This window comes from Cervus canadensis, chromosome 10 (assembly GCF_019320065.1).
Source record: "Cervus canadensis isolate Bull #8, Minnesota chromosome 10, ASM1932006v1, whole genome shotgun sequence".
Classification (NCBI taxonomy): Eukaryota; Metazoa; Chordata; class Mammalia; order Artiodactyla; family Cervidae; genus Cervus; species Cervus canadensis.
The window spans coordinates 60,046,547-60,064,414 of NC_057395.1; the positions used below are offsets into that span (position 1 = coordinate 60,046,547).

At 50.6% G+C, this 17,868-nt stretch overlaps 1 protein-coding gene across 2 annotated transcripts; it reads left to right on the plus strand.

The window, feature by feature from the left end:
- Window positions 1-9,689: 9,689 nt before the first annotated feature.
- LOC122448767 lies at window positions 9,690-15,100 on the plus strand. 2 transcript variants are annotated; one of them, XM_043480358.1, is made up of 5 exons: window positions 9,690-9,820; window positions 10,945-11,026; window positions 12,353-12,517; window positions 13,430-13,459; window positions 14,871-15,100. In XM_043480358.1, the coding sequence occupies exons 2-5, from the start codon at window positions 10,945-10,947 to the stop codon at window positions 15,005-15,007; spliced, it is 414 nt and encodes a 137-aa protein (XP_043336293.1). In that variant the 5' UTR covers window positions 9,690-9,820; the 3' UTR covers window positions 15,008-15,100. The 2 variants fall into 2 exon arrangements, with proteins under 2 accessions (XP_043336293.1, XP_043336292.1); XM_043480357.1 differs by having other exon boundaries at window positions 9,692-9,820; window positions 13,328-13,459.
- Window positions 15,101-17,868: the final 2,768 nt, after the last annotated feature.

Here is a 17,868-nt window from a genome sequence, read left to right on the forward strand (position 1 = left end):
GGAAGGGGGCACCCAAGCTCCTGCCACCCCCTGGCAGCCCGCTACCTAGCTCTGGAAGTGGGTACTGAGAGTTGCTTTGGTCCCCAAAGCCCACTAGGGCATCAGGGCCTCTCCAGTAATTGCCCACCCACCTCGACCTCTCTTCTATGGTCCAGCCTCTGGACTTTGCCTAAATTCCTTCCAATATATCTTTCAAGCCTCCTTCATCTGAAGTCACCTCCTCCCGAAATTGGTCCAGTTTGGGAACGCTCCTCAGGCTGTCTACCTGACCTCCAGAAATGAGTACCCTCAACTGCTTATTGGCCACAGACAATTCCAGGAATTTCTCTTAAGATCATTCCCGCCCCATGCCTGCAGAACACCTCCTTGCTCCATATCGTCATCTCCCAAGGAGCACTCACAGCCCTTTCTCCCATAACTCAGTCCTCTGACATCAGCCCCATCCCAAGATACCTCAGCTGGCTGTTTTGCTGCCAGGATCTCATTTCAACATCTCCACAATCCAGTGAGGTCAGATTCATAATCATCTCACTTTATGAAGAAGAAAGCTGAGATTCCAAGAGGAAAAACAGGTTCCAGGTACATGACTGGTACTCTTCTGGGATCCAATTCATCACCGTCATCATTATGACTATAATTTCTTAAAGTACTGACTGGAAAGGTAAGCAGATTCTTTACCATCTGAGCCACCAGGGAAGCCCTAATGATCCACTGAAGGATGCTAAATGTAATGGGTCAAACTTTAAGCAGAAACGGGATATTTTCACAGTTTCAAAGTATCTCCCTTAATGTATTTAATAATTACAAAGAGTAAAATATTAATTTTAGTATCAATCCAACAGATGCTACCCTAGACAGGTGATCAAGGTGATATTACCAGTTAAACATATCAACCTCGAAAAGTCCTGGGGGAGGGCAGTGCACAGAGGAAAGCATACATCAGTTCTCTGGTGTTTTCCCCCCAAAAATGCATAACCTCAATATGATCATAAGAAAACCTCAGACAAGCCCACACTGATGGACATTCTACAAAAGAACTGGCTAGCACTCTTCAAATGTGTCAAGACCATAAAAAAGATGGAAAGATGGAGGAACTGTCACAGATCAGAGGGGACTAAGGAGACATGACAACCGAATGGGATCCTCCCGGCACTGAATTCCAGGACAGAAAAAGGACATTAATAGGCAAACGGGTGAAACCTAAATGACTTCTGTTGTTGTAACTTTAGTTAATGGTAATGAACCGAGGTTAATTTCATAGTTCTGATAAGGGTTCTATTATTATGTAAGACATTGACAAAAGGGAAAGCTGGGAGAAGGACATACGGGAACTCAGTACTATTTTTGTAACTTCTGTAAGTCTAAAATTTCTGTAACTTCTGTAAGTCTAAAATTACCTCAAAAGGAAGGAAAAAAAAAAAAAAAAAACGCTTAAGGAGGGAGAATGAAGGCTAAGCTAAAATAAGCCTCCTACAGCCCATCTCTCCCACTTGTTACAACTGAAAACTCTGGACAAATTTTTAAAAAAGCAACTACTTAAGAAAGAAGATGGTAAAGTAAATAAAAGAGAGCAGATTGGAGTGAAAAGTCAAAATTCGAGGAATAATCCACAAAGCAGGTGAGTGAAAATTCTCTACCAGGTGAGTTTCCTGGTAAATTTTTTTCCTGTATCTTCTTGCTTAGAGCCAGGATACTTTAAATCAGGAAACCGCACATCTGATATAGGCAGCACACACTCCCAAGAAAAGCCCAGCATTCTGGTCAGAGAAGAGTAAAAATGGACCTGCAGAAGCTGGAGAGTGTAAGGAAACTCCTTATTATTTCTTTTTATTTAATCATTGCTCTCAACTAGCCCTGCTGCAGGGCAACCCTATTCTGCTCTACAGTTCCAATGCCTTTGAGAGAAAAGTTCGAGAAAACCCACTCCCTGGAGAAAAGAACTTGGAAAAGAACCCCTGAGTGTAAATAGTGTGGGGCAAATCTTCATTTTTTTTTGTCTTTTGGTTTTTTGATGCTTTGCTCTGAGGGTAAGCCCAGTGGTGAGGAATTGTATGACAGTGCTGGTGGTTAGAATTCTGAGAGAACTTCATATTTCTGACCAGAGACCAGAAAAACAGGCCTGTGGAGCCAGAGAATGTACATATAATCCTGGCAACGAGAGAATGGATAAAGGAAATCCTCCAATTCTGTGTTGAACCAGCACAAGTCCTGGGCTCAACCCCAAGCTGAGCCTGTGTGGAAGACACCCTCAGAAAGGTGAGAAAATCTTTTGAGTATTGATACCATGTAAACCACTGCCCAAATTCCAGACTAACCTTTACATCAGGTAGAACCAAACCACATAAGAAAGCTTTGAAAGTAAAACTGATACTAGAATCACTGCCTGTAGAAGGTGACAAAGAACATGCAGTCTGAACCTATCCAATTTTGCCTGCTACTAAAAAAAAAAAAAAAAAATTCCAGAGGCTTTTACCAGTACCTAGATTCTCATAAGATAATACTGAAAATGTCCAGGATGCAATACAAAGTAAGGCACATCCAACCAATTCTCAAAGCAAAAGACAATCAGTAGATTCCAACCATGAAAAGACCCAGATGTTGGGATTGTCAGACAGAGACTTCAAAACAACTATTATAACAGTACACTGTGAGGGGAAAATGGATACTTTAGAATGAATGGGAAAACAGACATTCTCAGCAGAGGAATAAAAAACATTTAAAAAGACCAAAAAACAGGCAGTGTTGGTCAAAAGGTACAAAGCCTCCGTAACACAAGACCAAGAAGTTCTGGAGAGCTATACAGCGCAGGACCTGTATTTAATATTGTTTTGTAGACTTAAAGACTTGCTGAAAGGGTAGACCTTATGTTAATCGCTCTTATCACAATAAGGACATCAATATTTTTTGGGGGGGGAAGGCAGGAGGAAACTTTTGGAGGTGATGGATAAATTTATGGCCTTGATTATTGTGGTGAAGGTTTCAGGGGTGCATTCTTAGCTTCAAACTCATCAAATCATATACGTTAAATATCTGTAACTTTCTGTATGTCAATTATACCTTAACAAAATGATTTTCAAAAGAATCATTGAATTATACTAAAAAAATCCTAAAAGGGTCAAACGACCGAAATGGCAATTTTAGAACATAAGAAATAAAATATCTCACATCTTAAAAATGTACAGGATAGTCTCAATAGTAAAGAGAGGTGACAAAGGAAAGACTCAATAAACCTGAAGCTAGATCAACAGAAGTGGTCCAATCTAAAGAGGAGAGATATTTAAAAAACTGAACAGACTTACAGACATGTGGGGAAATATCAAAAGATTTAATATGCATGTCATTTCTGTACCCTTAAAGATGCAAAAAAAATTTTTTTAAGATGCCTTAAAATTTCTCAAATTGGGTGAAAAACTTAAATTTACAGATTCAAGAAAACGTGGTCGCTCACACGGTAAAGAATCTGCCTGCAATGCAGGAGACTTGGGTTTGATCCCTGGGTCTGGAAGATCCCCTGGAGAAGGGAATGGCAATCTACTCCAGTATTCTTGTCTGGGAAATCCCATGGACAGAGGAGCCTGGTGCGCTACAGTCCATGGGGTCACAAAGAGTCAGACACAACTTAGTAACTGAATAGCAAATATTGATTCCAAATAACATTTGGTTACGGTTCCAGTTACTACTGTTGCATGACAAGCCACCTGAAAACAGTGTGTAAAACAGCTGTCTGATGTTAATGGATTCTGTGGGTCAGGAATTCAGAAAGGTTACAGCAGAGGTGTCCCATAATGTCTGGGACCTTAGCTGGGAAGACGCAATGGCTAAAGGGGACTTGGTAGCTAGGGACTGGGATTGTCTGAAGATGTACATGGCTAGAAGGCTGTAGGCTGGCACCTCAGCTGGGCTGCAGTCAGACCACAGACAAATGACTTCTCCATATGTTCTCTCCACATGGGTTAATTTGGCTTCCTCGTGGCATGGTGGCTAGGTTTTAAGAGAGTATCCTGAGAGAGTCCATGGCATCTTATGATCCAGCTTTGGAAGTCACACAGCATCACTTTTACCATGTCCTATGTTTAAGGCTGTCAAAAAGGTGCATTCAGCTTCAGGGAATGGGGACACAGATGCCACCATTTGATGACAAGAGGGTCCAGGTCACATTGTAAAGAGAGCATGTGGAATTGGAGATACTGTTAAAGCCACAATAATCGAGATGCTTGTTTGTAGACCATAGTCTAAGCCTGTGGGTGAGAAGTGAGGTGTGTTGCTCCAATAAGGCCTTCTTGCGTGGAAACATGCAAGTGGGAATAAATTGAGAGGAGCATTTTGGCAGAGGGAGGCGCAGTTACAAAGGCCCCGCGGTGGGCAAGAGTGGAGTGTGTTCCAAGAACTGAAGGCCAGCATGCTTGCAGTGTGAAGGGAGAGGAGGAGAAGTTGATGAGGAGGCTCCATTTGTGGAGTTTGGCAGAGGGAACCTTAAATATCAGGTTAAGGAGGTTCCTGGAAGGTCAGTGAGTGGTGGTGGAGGCTAAAGGATACCAAGAGGCTGTCCCCACAAAGGCTGGGCCACATGAGGGGGCCTATCCCCATGACCATGAGACTGGTGAGTTTGAGATCAGGACATGGGCCACGGGCCCTTACGCCCTGCCCTGTGAACCCTCCGTTTGGCCTGTGGTACAGAAGGCCCTGAAAGGTCAGGATCAGAAGCTGAAGACCATTCCACATTAGTGTGGGGCCCACATTAGTGTGGATCCCAGATCCACTGGGATCTGAAGGGACCAATGCCTACCCTGGAGTTGATTTGACACCCTGTACCCTGCACCACCAGGATCCCACTGCTGCAGCCCTTTGCCAAGTTGGACTGTTCTCTGGTGGTCAGAGCAGAGCACTGGGCTGGACCTCAAGGCAATATTCACACTGCCCATAGCTCCATCCAGAGCTTGGCTTATATATTACAGTCATGGGTGCCTCTCAGAGAAGCCCCGCTTTCAGTTTAGTTCGGTCACTCAGTCATGTCTGACTCTTTGTGACCCCATGGACTGCAGCTTGCCAGGCTTCCCTGTGCATCACCAACTCCCAGAGCTTGCTCAAATTCATGTCCATCGAGTCAGTGATGCCATCCAATCATCTCATCCTCTGGCATCCCCTTCTCTTCCTGCCTTCAATCTTTCCCATCATCAGGATCTTTTCCAGTGAGTCAGTTCTTCGCATCAAGTGGCCTAAGTATTGGCGTTTCAGCTTCAGCATCAGTCCTTTCAAAGAATATTCAGGACTGATCTCATTTAGGATGGACTGGTTGGATCTCCTTGCAGTCCAAGGGACCCTCAAGAGTCTTCTCCAGCACCACAGTTCAAAAGCATCAATTCTTTGGCACTCTGCTTTCTTTATGGTCCAGCTCTCACATCCATACATGACTACTGGAAAAACCATAGCTTTGACTATACGGACCTTTGTTGGCAAAGTAATATCTGCTTTTTAGTATGCTGTCTATATTTGTCACTGCCATGGGTGCCTCTCAGAGAAGCCCCCACTTAGACCATCGCATTCACCCTCCTGGTCCCCAAGCAGAGCTTGGGTGTGATTGGCGTTACAGAAATGTGGAAACCAAGGCCATGGAGGCAGTCAGGAAGGGGGCTGAAACCAGCAGAGGATGGATCTGGGACTAGAAGCCCAGAAGTGGGCCTCCCAAGCTCTCAGTTTCACTGCCCCTAATATTAACCTCGGGGTCCTTTGCATGTCGTTTGTATACACCTGCCCAGCTCACAGGTGGTGGTGATGAGGACCCAGGATCCTAGGCCCCGGAATTCCAAAACAGCAAGTTCTGACCAAACCCCACCCTCACGCCCCATCTCCTGGCTCAAGGCGAGTTCGGGTGCCCTTCCTGCGCCCAGAGTGTGAGGGCCTCGGTGCCCGATAGGGGAACGCCTTCGCCTACTCTGCTTCTGCGATGATCGCCTGGAACGTGGGGTCTCCAGCTTGCACTTCAAGGACCACCTGGTGGGGGGAAGGACCTGAGCAGGCTGGAGGGGGCGGGGCCCCAGGGATCAACGGGGCGGGCCAGTGGGACCGTCGGCGCGAGGCGCGAGCGGCGCGCACCGGAGGGGGAATGGCAAGCCTGGCAGGGCCTCGGGGGCGGATCTGGGGAAGGAGGCGGGGCACTACGGGAGGGGCTTGAGTGACTGACAGGGTGGGGGCGTGACTGGCGCCTGCTGCGGAGACTGCAGTGAGGGGGTGTTTCCGCAGATGACCGAAAAAACAAGGCGGGAGCCAGGGCGAGGGTTTAGCGAGTCTTGGGAAGGCAGTGCCAGAATGACGGACTGGCCAAGGGGCTGGCCCGGGCTGAGCGATTAAGGACGAGCCTCAGGGTAGGGGCGGGGTCGACGGGCGGGCTAAGCTAGGAGAGCCGGGCACCGCCAGGGATAAATGACGCGGCTGGGACAGGGCTGGAGACGGTGGAATGCTAGCCTATGAGGTAGAGTCCAAAAGAGTGGGCACGAAGACTGCCCGAGGGACTAGGGAAGGATGACTGGCAACTCCAGGACGGGAAAGGAGGGAGGAGACGACGGGCGTAGGTGAGTAGTGTGAGAGACAAGACAGGTGGCAGGACCTGGAATAAAGGCCGCTTATGGGTGGGGCCAAGGGGCCATGAGTGACAACCGGTTGTCACTCATGGCCCCTTGGGATCGGCCTCAAACATCTCCCCTGCAACTCTGAGAGGAATTGCTCTTCCAGCTGAACATCTAGGGCTTCGTGCATTTCATGCCCCAGGTGTGGTGCAGAGACATCAGACCTGCCGGAAGGAGGTTTCCATCTTCCAGGCCACCAGTCCCAATGAAATCCAGCCAAGGGCGTTCACCTGCTTCCGACTGCACCATGTGGGTCTTTCCTAGGACCAGGAAACCCGCCACTAGCGATTGTCTCCGTGGTAGCCCTGGTTCGGCGTCGGTTCTGACTCGGCCCGCCTGTCTGCAGTTGCAGAAGCGCTGTCTGGACTGCTTCCTGGTGTATCTCCGGGTCTTCGAGCGATGATCTCCGAGCCTGCGCTGCTGCCCGGAGCCGCCCGGGGCCCTGAAGGCCTCAGTGTTCCGGAATTACAGTGTCTGCTGGGAGTTGGCGCGTCAGCAGGCATTCCATCTGGAGAGAAGGATAGGGATCGGCTCTTTGTCGTGACCACGCCTCTCTGCTCACTGGCCCCTCCCTCCGCCCAGATGGCCCCACCCACTTAGTGCCACCGCCCCTGCTCTTCCCTGGCACCCCTCTAACTCGCAGTCCCCGCCCTTAAGGATAAACTCCGTCCACTCCTACTCTCAGGCTCCAGCTACCCGCCATCTCCCGCCCAGTCCTTGGCCTCGTCCCGCGTGCTTCCCGTTCCAGGCTCCCCATATTCAAACGGCTCCAGGAGCTCCCCAGGGGCTGGGAATACGAGTCCGCGATGCTTTGTCCAACACAACAGCTCTTCCTACTTTCGCCTTCTGGTGCTTTCTCGGTACCTCCTCTGGGCTGGGAGAATGAAGGTGGTCCTGCATGAAGTCTGAATTGGGCGAGGGGAGACGGTCGTACCAATGGGATGCTGAGATCGTGGCTCAGGTCCTTGTGTCTGGGCAGAATCTCAGGGGCTCCCTGAATCTGATCAAGTGAGTGAGAGCTGTTCCTTTCTGTACTATGGGCTCCCCTGGGGAGGGTTGGAGCCGCAGGGCCTCTCGCCTCCCATTCCTGCTGTTTCAGAAATCTCAGCCTGCATTTGCAGAGAGGACCCCTTGCCCTGAGTCGGCTGTAATAATCTATCTGGAGCCCACCTTGTGCCCACCAAGGTTCCCAGGGAAGACTCCTACTCCCTGGTCCCCACACCTCTGAGTGATCTGTTTTATGGAAGAGCCTGACTATTCCCAGGTTCCAGGCCTTGAGAGGCTGCTGAACATCACCCCCCAGATGGTCCTGCTGCCCTATGTCAACCTTGAGCCGCCTGGAGCCTGCCATCACCCCATCACCCTCAGCCCTGGGGCTAGCTTCCCAAACAGATGTTCTTTGTCACAGCATCGCCCCACATCTGGAGACCGGAGTTCCCACAGAGGCGGGAGTGAGAGACGGTAGAGGAGAACAGAGGATTGAGTTCTCCAGATGACTTCTCTTGGGAGGCCTGTGAGCTCTGGGGAAACTGAGGCTCAGAAATGGGGCTGCTTGGTCGCCATCGAGGCAGCAGTAGTGCTGCCACTTACACGTCGGCCACTCACTCCAGTGCAACCGGCCTGGAAAGTTCTGATGAGACTCCAAGTGTATCCTCCCCAGGCTGCTTGAAGGCGGATCTTCCCTCTTCTTCTATCCTTAGGCCTACTCTTCAGGACATCCTGGACAGCATCCAAGAGGTAAGGTGATCCTCTTGGGGTTCTCTGAATCCCCTTGATCATGGGGAAGAGGGAGCAGCAGTCCCCAGGAGTAAGCAGGGCCAATCCTGGGTGCTGGGGTCTCTTAGACATCCAGGAGACTCCCACACTGCCTTCTCATCTCCCAGAATGGAGGTGGCCTGTATCCTGCCCACTGTAGGGTCTCTCTCTTCAAGGCTCATCTGCCTCCGGGGTAGTAAGCCCCTTCTTCCAGGCAGTAGCTAGAGTGGGTCTCTATGGCCTCACTGGGCTACAGGAACCCTGATGGATGGTTGGGTGCTCAGCACACCTCACTTGACCAGAGCTTGGACACCTAGAAAGCTCTGGCCCCAGGTCACAGAAGGGACTCACAGCCTTCACCCATCAGTCCAGCATCAGTATTCTAACAATCCCAAGCCACATTTACTGAACTCATGTTCTGCTCCAATAACCACACCACTCCCCATTTTACCTTTGTTGGCCTCCCATCTTTAAAATAAAATCTGAGATCCACACCATGACTTCCGAAGCCCTGCTTGGTGTTCTAATCTCTCTCCAACTTTCTCCTTTGCCCATTACAATCTGACCAAGATGGTCTCTCTCTATTCTTTGAACGCATCTGTGTTTTCCTGCCTTTGGGTCTTTGCCCAGGCCTCTTTCTACTTGGAACTAGATTGTAAGCCCTATAATGGCAGGGACTGTGTTCAGTTTTGTTTCTCTCTAAATCCTCATGTGTTTAAACAATAGACAATAATGCCAGCTCTAACAGGTCTTAATAAACAGTCCTGGAATAAATGTGCCTGATGCTTCTCTATTGATGTATTTAATCTTTACACAAAGAAACTCAGGGAGGTTTAGCCTTTTGTTGAAGGTCACACGGCTAAGAGTTGAACCCCAAAGGGAGGGGTTTTCACCTGTCATTGTGAATGTGGGCATGAGTGCCAGGAGGTATACCACAGGCCATCCCCAAATTCTAGATGCTTCTAGCTTCGTGCAGCAGGAAGCATTGGGTCTGTGCTGCAAAGCTGGCAAGACTTGGGTCCTCAAAAGCCCTCCGAGAGTATTCCAGGTAGAAGAACAGCAGTGAGCAGAAGTGTGAAGGCAAGAAGATCCAGCTCCTGGGACAACTGGACTCAGAGGGCTGGGCCAGCCCAGGACACACAGCTGGCTGGATCCAGGGCTATATCAGCTGGTGGTCTCCAGAGGCCGGACCCTGAAGGGCAGGGAAATTGAGGCATGGTGTCAGTGTCACTGTGCAATCCCTCTCCCCAGGCTGTGGGTAGGAGCCCCTAGGGACGTGGGCTGGGCGTTTGCAGGCAGGACGTTCCCACGCGGGGGCGGCCCTGGGGAAAGCTGTGGGGCGGGCCCGGGGCAGGAGCCAGAGATCCACTCCCTCTGCAGCCTGTTCTCTGTTACTTGCTCTGCAGACCCGGGTCGCATTCTGGCTCCCTCCAAGCTGCAAGGTGAGTGAGTGGCTGGGGAGAACCCTGGCTGCCCAAACATGGGCCGGTGGGGGATGCGGCTGGGACTCTGGCTTTCATCACCCCGTCAGGGCCTGTGGGGTCACTGCTATGGAGGAGGATCTGGGGGCTGGGGGCTACTGGCAGCTCAAGGGTGAGGGGAATTTTCCTCTGTCCACATATGGGGCACTATCTCTTTCCTCAAATGTAGATTACTCCTTCCCCCTCCCCACAGGTGGGGCTCTGTCATCCACTTATCACTGATGGGTAACCCTTCCTTTCCAGGTGTGGGGTGTCTGTCCACTTTCCACATATGGTACACCCTACCCTCTCTCTAATTACTGGGTGCCCTTCTCTTGCTCTCTAGATGTAGGGGTCCTTTCAGTTTCTGGAAGTGGGATACCCTCTTCTCCCCAGATGTGTGCCCTCTCTTCCTACCTCTGACCCAGTTTGGTTTTTGTCCCCCTCTGAATCTCCTCTTCAAGGCCCCCCTGCCCACCCCCCAACCCCCCCTGCCCCAGGTTGCCAAATCCTGATTTTCCCTGGAGATCGGGGGTTGGGCTCGCCTGTCCCTCTCCCCCACCAGGTCCAGCAGAGCAGGCTTTCCAGGCACGTAGGCAACCAATTATGGCAGGCGGGGTTCGGGGAGGGGGTTGGCGGGGCAAGCCATCTGCAGGAGACCTTGGCAGATGGCCCTGTAGCAAGACAGTTATCCCAGGAACTGCTCCCTCCCGACCTGGACTCCCACTCTGTTTCCTCTGGGGGGCAAACAGCTGAGGGAGCTTGTCTAAGCTAGCCACCCACTGTGAGCTGAGGCTGGAACCAGAACCAAGGCTCCCAGATCCAAATTGTTCAGGCCCTGGCTTAAGAGTTAGGCCTTGTCCCACTTCTCAGATGGCGAATTGAAGCCCCAGGAGGGGGCTCCAAATGTCTAGAACCCCTATCTACCCCCACAGGCATATCATACAAACTTAGAAGGGGGCAGGGGCTGGAGATGACCTTGATATCCTGGAAATCATGCCCTTCCCGGTCACCACACCTGTGTAAACCGTGTATCTCTGTCTGGGTCCTGAGGGGAAGGGCAGAGGGCAATGTGAGGGCAGGACTCACCCCAAACCACGCCCCAGATGTCCTTCAGAGCTGCCTGGAGCTTGACCCTGAGGAAAGGGGGCCTTGGAATGCGAGGGATCCACAGCCCAGGAAGCACTGGTAAGATGTGGACATGCCCTCCCTTGCCGAACTCCGAGGCTCAGGGCAGGGGTCCTGTCTGCAGGCTGCCCCTGGTCCCTTCCTTGCTGCTCTGGGCCTGCCCTGAACCATTTCCCATAATCCTGGTCCTTGGAGGGGGGGGGACCACGTTCCTCCAGAAAATAGACAGCAGCCCCCTCCCCAAAGCGTTCTCAGGGCCTGACACCTATACCTCAGGTTCCTAAGGCCTTTGTGTCCAGAGGCAGAGGATGCTGACAGAACCTTCCGGACCTTTGTATCCAAGCCAGTCAGAAGATAGAGGCCTAAAGAAAGAGAGACTTGAGCCAGATAGACGGGCCTTCTTGACCCTCTGGAGAATGATGACAGATAACATTTATTGAGCCCTTACTGTGTGCCCTGAGCTGGGATCGATGTTTTGCACAGATGAACACGTTTGGATTTCATAGCAGTCACACGAAGTGGACACTGTGCCATTATCTCCCTTTCTCAGATGAACAAACAGGCCCAGAGCCGGGACTCTTTTTCCCAAAGCGGTTCCCACGCTCTCTGGGCAAGGTGGTACCAATGCCCTCCTGGAGGGCATCCCAGGTGACAGTAAACAGAAGAAGCTTTACGGAGACTCTTCTAGGGCCCAGCCTTGTTCTGGACACTCACACGGAGCCCTCGAGGGCTAGGCTATCAGGCATGGAAGTGAGAAGTGAAACCAACATCTATCAGTGTAAATCATGTGTGCCCGGGCCTGGGCATTATCTTGAAGCTTCCACAATAGTGTGAGATAAGATCGCTTAGTATCCCCACTTTCCAGATGGTGGGCTACACTGAGGTAAAGAGGGCTTGTCGGAGCTGGGGTGGGGTGCAACTGGGGTCCCACGACTCCAAAGCCATGCCCGTGACCACTCACTAAGGGCACAAGTCTAGTGCTTTGCAATTTGCAGAGCAGTTTCCCACCTGCCATCCCAGGTTCATCTCTCCGAGCCTTTCTCTGCCCATTGCCTTTGCCTGATGTGCCCTCCCCACCCCAGATCTTCCCAGAAGACACAGGGTCTGGAGCCAGAGGGGCTGAACTGCCGCGCTGGCCCAGCTCCCTCTTTCTCTGTGGATTTCAGCAAGTTCCTTAGCTACTCAGTTTCTTCCTCTGTAAGATGAGAATAATATCACTGTCTCAGAGCCATACCAAGCCAATGAGTCAACTCGCCCAAAGGCCTTAGCATGGTTCCTGGCACACAGTTTAAGTGCTCAATACGTGCTACCTTCTTTGTTAATCTTATGGTTGGTGCTGGGATGCCTCAGGGGCAGCCTCATCTCCGCTCCTCCCTGTGCCCACAGCCCACGGCAAGGAGAAGATGCCCCCCTACACTAACTATCATGCCCAGCGCTCCTACCCCATGCCAGAGGAGCCCTTCTGCATGGAACTCAACGCTGAGCAGCAGGCCCTCAAGGAGAAGGAGAAGGGCAGCTGGACCCAGCTGAGCCACGCCGAGAAGGTGGCCTGTAGGTCTCAGGGTGGGGATGGGGGTGATTTTGCAAAGAAGGGCCTAGCCTGTTAGGGAGCAGCCGGCAGGGAGAAACTCTGGCCAAGACAGCCAGAACCCACTCCCCCAAATACTCAAATGCATACCTGAGTGGTGAAATTCATTCCTTTGTTCATTCACTTTTTACTTCACGCAACTATTTGAGCACAGTCTGATGCTGCGTGATGCTGGGGACACAGAAGTGAATCACGGGAGGGTTCCTGCCCCTAGGGTGCTCCCAGTCCAGTGGGGGAACCAATGCAAACGCAGACAGCTGTAATAGTGGATATGCTGCTGGGTGAGGTGTGTTCACGGGGCTGTGAGAACCCAAAGGAGAGAGAGAGATGCAATCCTGGTAGGCTTTCCCGAGAAGGGTTGTTCTAGCTGGCCTTGGATGGTGAGGGGGAGGGGCTGCCAGGCAGTGGGAACAGCATGGGGAAGGATTTGGGAGCTGGAGAGCATGGAGGGTCCTGGGCTTCAGTGAGTCGTGTTGGGGGGATGGAGCAGAAAGAGGCAGGTGAGTTGGGTGGGAGAGCAGGGGTCTGGCGCTCGGAAGCAGGAAGGATGTGTGACACCAAGTGCTGCCCACCAGAAGTGCCCCCGGAAAGCCTCGAGCCTCATCATCAGCTCCTAGCCATGCTTTGCACACAGTAGATGCTCAGTAGGAATTTGCTGAATGGACAGCTTCTGCTGCAGGGAGTGGGGTGGCTGGAGGTCCCCAAGGCCAAGAGTTGGCCCAAGAATTGGATGTATCTGAAGCCCCTCCCCCCTACCCCCCACCTGCCTCCAGTGTACCGGCTCCAGTTCCATGAGACTTTTGCAGAGATGAACCGTCGCTCCAATGAGTGGAAGACAGTGATGGGCTGTGTCTTCTTCTTCTTTGGATTCACAGGTCTGCTGATTTGGTGGCAGCGGGTCTACGGTGAGTGGCAGTGCCTCACCCAGCCACAGTCCTCCCAGGCCCTTGTGGTCACAACCATCAGCCAAGTTTTGATAAGTGAACTAAGCTAGTACTCATCTGAAAAGTTTTTGAAAGGTCCTCCAGCATGATGTAGGGTGAAGGGCAGAGCATGGCTGCCTGGGTTGGAATGTAGGGACTCTGCCTCTCTGGGTCTCAACTCCCTCATCTGTAAAATGGGAATAATAGTGCCTCCATCTCAGGGTTCTTGTGAGAAGTTATTTATTTATTTATTTATTTTTCATTTATTTTTATTGGGTGGAAGCTAATTACTTTACAATATTGTAGTGGTTTTTTGCCATACATTGACATGAATCAGCCATGGATTTACATGTGTTCCCCATCCTGAACCCCCCTCCCACCTCCCTCCCTCTTGTGAGGATTTAATGAGAAGGCTGTAGGCTAGTGCCAGGCACATAGTTATGAATGGCGTTGTTACTGATTGGTTACTGATTGCTGTTATTAGCCATGAACTTTTCAACATATTGTTTCAGCTGCTATAATATACAAGAGCTTAAACAGCATAGAAGATGGTTTCTTATGCTTCCTCCTTCCTTAACCCCAATAAAGCTGGCTGTTCTCATTTTCTTCTTCCTGAGGGGAAGCATAAGAAACTATTTCATCCTGGACGCTTCCCAATAAGTTGGAACAAACTCAGTACTTATAACTATGGTGGTGGTGGTTTAGTCACTAAGTTGTGTCAGATTCTTGAGACCCCATGGACTGTAGCCTGCCAGGTTCCTCTGTCCGTGGGATTCTCCAGGCAAGAATACTGGAGTGGGTTGCCATTTCCTTCTCCAGGGGATCTTCCTGACCCAGGGATCGAACCTAGGTCTCCTGCACCGCAGGCAGATTCTTTACCAACTGAGCTACCAGGGAAGCTATGGTAGCTATCATGTATTAGGAGCTTAATATCTGTCCCGCATTCTGCTAATTGCATTATAAATACTAACAAATTCAGCCTCCACAAGCCTAGTGGACAGGATCTGTTTTTGACAGGTTAGGAAACTGGGGTTCAGAGATGAAGTGACTTGTTCAAGGTAACGCAGCACGGGAATGGTGGAACTGAGATTTGGACCCCAAAAGACTTCAAGTCAGTGCTCCTCCTATCCTTGGGTCCCAGAGTAGATGAGGAACCTGAGTCTGAGAAAGGGGAAGGACCTCGCCCAGTTCCCCCAGTGAGTCCAAGGAGGAGCTGGGGACAGAACCCGGAGTGCAGCTTTAGTGGGGAGTCTAGTGGGGGATGGAGAGAGTGGGGAGGGGGCCATAGGGCAGGGCATCTTGACCCCGTGCCTGGACACCCTGACTCAGTGGGATGGGGTGGGCCTGGCAGGGTCCCATATGCCCCTGTTCCTACCTGGTTCTTTCCCTGCAGTGTTCCCTAAGAAGCCCATCACCCTGACGGATGAGTGGAAGGCCCAGCAGCTCCAGCGCATCTTGGACATGAAGGGCAACCCCGTGCAAGGCCTGGCCTCCCGGTGGGACTATGAGAGGAAGGAGTGGAAGAAGTGACATGGAATCCCGGTGGCTCCCCCTGCAGCTTCACCCTCGTCCAGAGGCCTCTCCCCTCCCTTAACCCCAATAAAGCTGGTGGCTCTCATCTGCCTTTAGTCCCCCCCACAGTCTCTACCTGCCATAAAGCCTACATTATACTTAAGATTAGGCAGGACAATAAGGGGCAATAAGGGGCAATAAGCCCCTTGCCAGGACCCCACTTATCAGGGAGGGCTTCCTGGAGGAGAAAGGGTTGGGATTGAGCCTTTAGTGATAAGTGGGATTCGGAATGGCAGGAGGGAGAAGGAAGGCATTCCAGGTGGAGGAAATGGCTTGAGCAGAGGTAAAGACACTCCTTTATTCTGTCAATTAGCAAATACTTCCTGGGTATCTGCTGTGTGCCAGGTACTAATCCAGGCCCTGGGGATGCAGCAGTGAACACAACACACAGTCTCTGGCCTCATGGAGGAGGCACTTCTTTATGTGTGTGTGTGCGCGCGCGCGCCCATGGCGGGGGAGACAGAAAAGGGAATAAGTCCGTACAGTACTCAGTGTGTTACACTGTAGTCAGTGCTATGAAGGAACAAAACAGCAGGATAAAGGGGCAGAGCTAAAAGGCGCTTGGACGGTGGTAGGTGAAGCCTCTTAGACGAGGTGGCAAATGAGAAAACAAAACAGCAAGTGAAAAGATCTTGAGATAGGATTTTAGTTTGTCTGTGGAACATCAACGAGGCCACAGTGACTGGAGCAGAATGACTTGGAGAATTGTAAGAAGGTGTGTGCTGAGGGAGAGGGCTGGTCTTGCGGCAGAAAGCAGATTATATAGGAATACACACACACACATACCAGAACCAAGAAAAGACTCCTTTCTTCTTGGTTTGTCCCCTCCAGCACCCTCTACTGGCAAAGTTCAGCATCTCACTGTACAGGGGACAATGCTCAGAGTCTCATTGTCTTAGAGCAGGCACTGGGGTGAGGTTGGGGTGGAGAGACAATACATTGAAAACTGGCCCAGCATCTTTGGGAAAGTCTTGACCAGGCCAATAGGGAGCTTTAGAGCAAAAAAGGAGGAGTCTTGCATTGGGAAAAACTGACTCATCCCTAGAGCCCCACTGTGCTCCGTCCTTGGCTAGGAGCAGCCCAGGGGGACACTGGCCTTGGCAGGAATACTCAGGAGCTCTGAAAGTGTAGCAGCCAGAGATGGTCATACACCTACCCTCCTCATAGCAGGTTCTCATGAGAGACATCTGAGCAGCACACGTCCGTGATACCGTGGATGTGGATGGAGGGACTCAGCAGAGCAGCTGGGACAACATTCATTAAATCAACAAATACTTACTGTGCATCCACTACATGCAGACTCTGGGGGACAGACTGAATGAGACCTCATTCCAGTGTTATGAGTTCTGGTTCTCATGAATCTGAAAGTCTGTAATTGTCACCCTAATCAATTACAGAACAAATGAGTGCTAAGAAGGGGAGGTACGTGGTACTGACACTTGGACTGACCTAATCTAGAGCAGTCAGGGTGGGCTTCCCTGAAGAAATGTCTTCATATTGAGATATTGTTGCCAAAATCCAGCCCCTGTACACAGGTGACTCATTAAACCTCAGAGACGGAGTTTTGAGAGAAGTAGGAAGAAATAGCTTTATTGCTTTTCCAGGCAATGGGGGCCACAGTGGACTAATGCTCTCAAGATTGTGTGACCTGTCCTGAAGGGGACAGATAGCAGGGTGTGATCAGCTCGTGGACATTGCTCTGATTGGTAGCTGGTGAGGTCATTGGGAGGCAGCATCATCAGCCTTCCAGTGCCAGCCCGTCTGGGGTCTACATGCTTGTGGGTAGCACCAAGTTAACTTCTTCCACCTGATGGGTATTTCAGTGTCTGCAAAACAGCTCAAAGGACGTGGATCAGAATATTATCTACAGTCCTTGAGGAAGGACTAAAAGTCCTCGACTTTGTTTAATGGATAAAGTATTATTATTTTGTCTTGCTTGACTGTTTTCTTTCTGCATTTTCTCACTTCTCTGATTAAATTTACTCTTTGGCTAAAGTTTTTCCACAGAAAAAAGGCAAATGAAGGACACAGGCAGGCATCTGTTCTGGGAAGGCCTCATGGGATCCTGTTTGGTTACAATATGAAAGATGACTAAGTATAAACTAGGTGAAAGGGGTGGTGGATCAGCCTTTTAGGCAGAGAAAAGCGTGTGCAAACGCCCTGTGCTAGTGAGGATCATGGCATGGAAGAAATAAAAGAAGCCAGTTGGAGGAGAAGGAAGAGATGGACAAGGGGAGACAGGGAAGCAGAAGACTCACCTGGAGCCTTGGAGTCTCTGCTTTCCTCTTCTGAAGAGACAAATCTGGGGGAAAGCAGGAAGCGATGGTGCGGAGGGAATATGTGGAGGCCAGAGTATGGGGAGCCTTGAACATCTATATTTTAAAATAATCTTATTTCTTTATTTATTTTTGACTGTGTTGGGTCTTAGTTGCTACAGGAGCTTTTCTCTAGTTGTGGCAAGCGGGGACTACTCTCTAGTTGCAGTGAGTGGGCTTCTCACTGTTGGTGGCTTCTCTTGTTGCAGAGTACAGGCTCTAGGTGTGTGGGCTTCAGTAGTTTTGGCTGCTGAGCTCCAGAGCACAGGCTCAGTAGTTGTCATGCACAGGCTTGGTTGCTCCTTGGCATGTGGGATCTTTCTGGATCAGGGATCGATCCCATGTCTCCTGCATTGGCAGGCAGATTCTTTGCCACTGAACCACCAGGGAAGTACCATATGATTTTTTTATATTTATTTTTATTTATTTATTCTATTTGACTGTGCCGGGTCTTTGCTGCAACATGAGGGATCTTCAGCTGCAGCATGTGGGATCTAGTTCCCG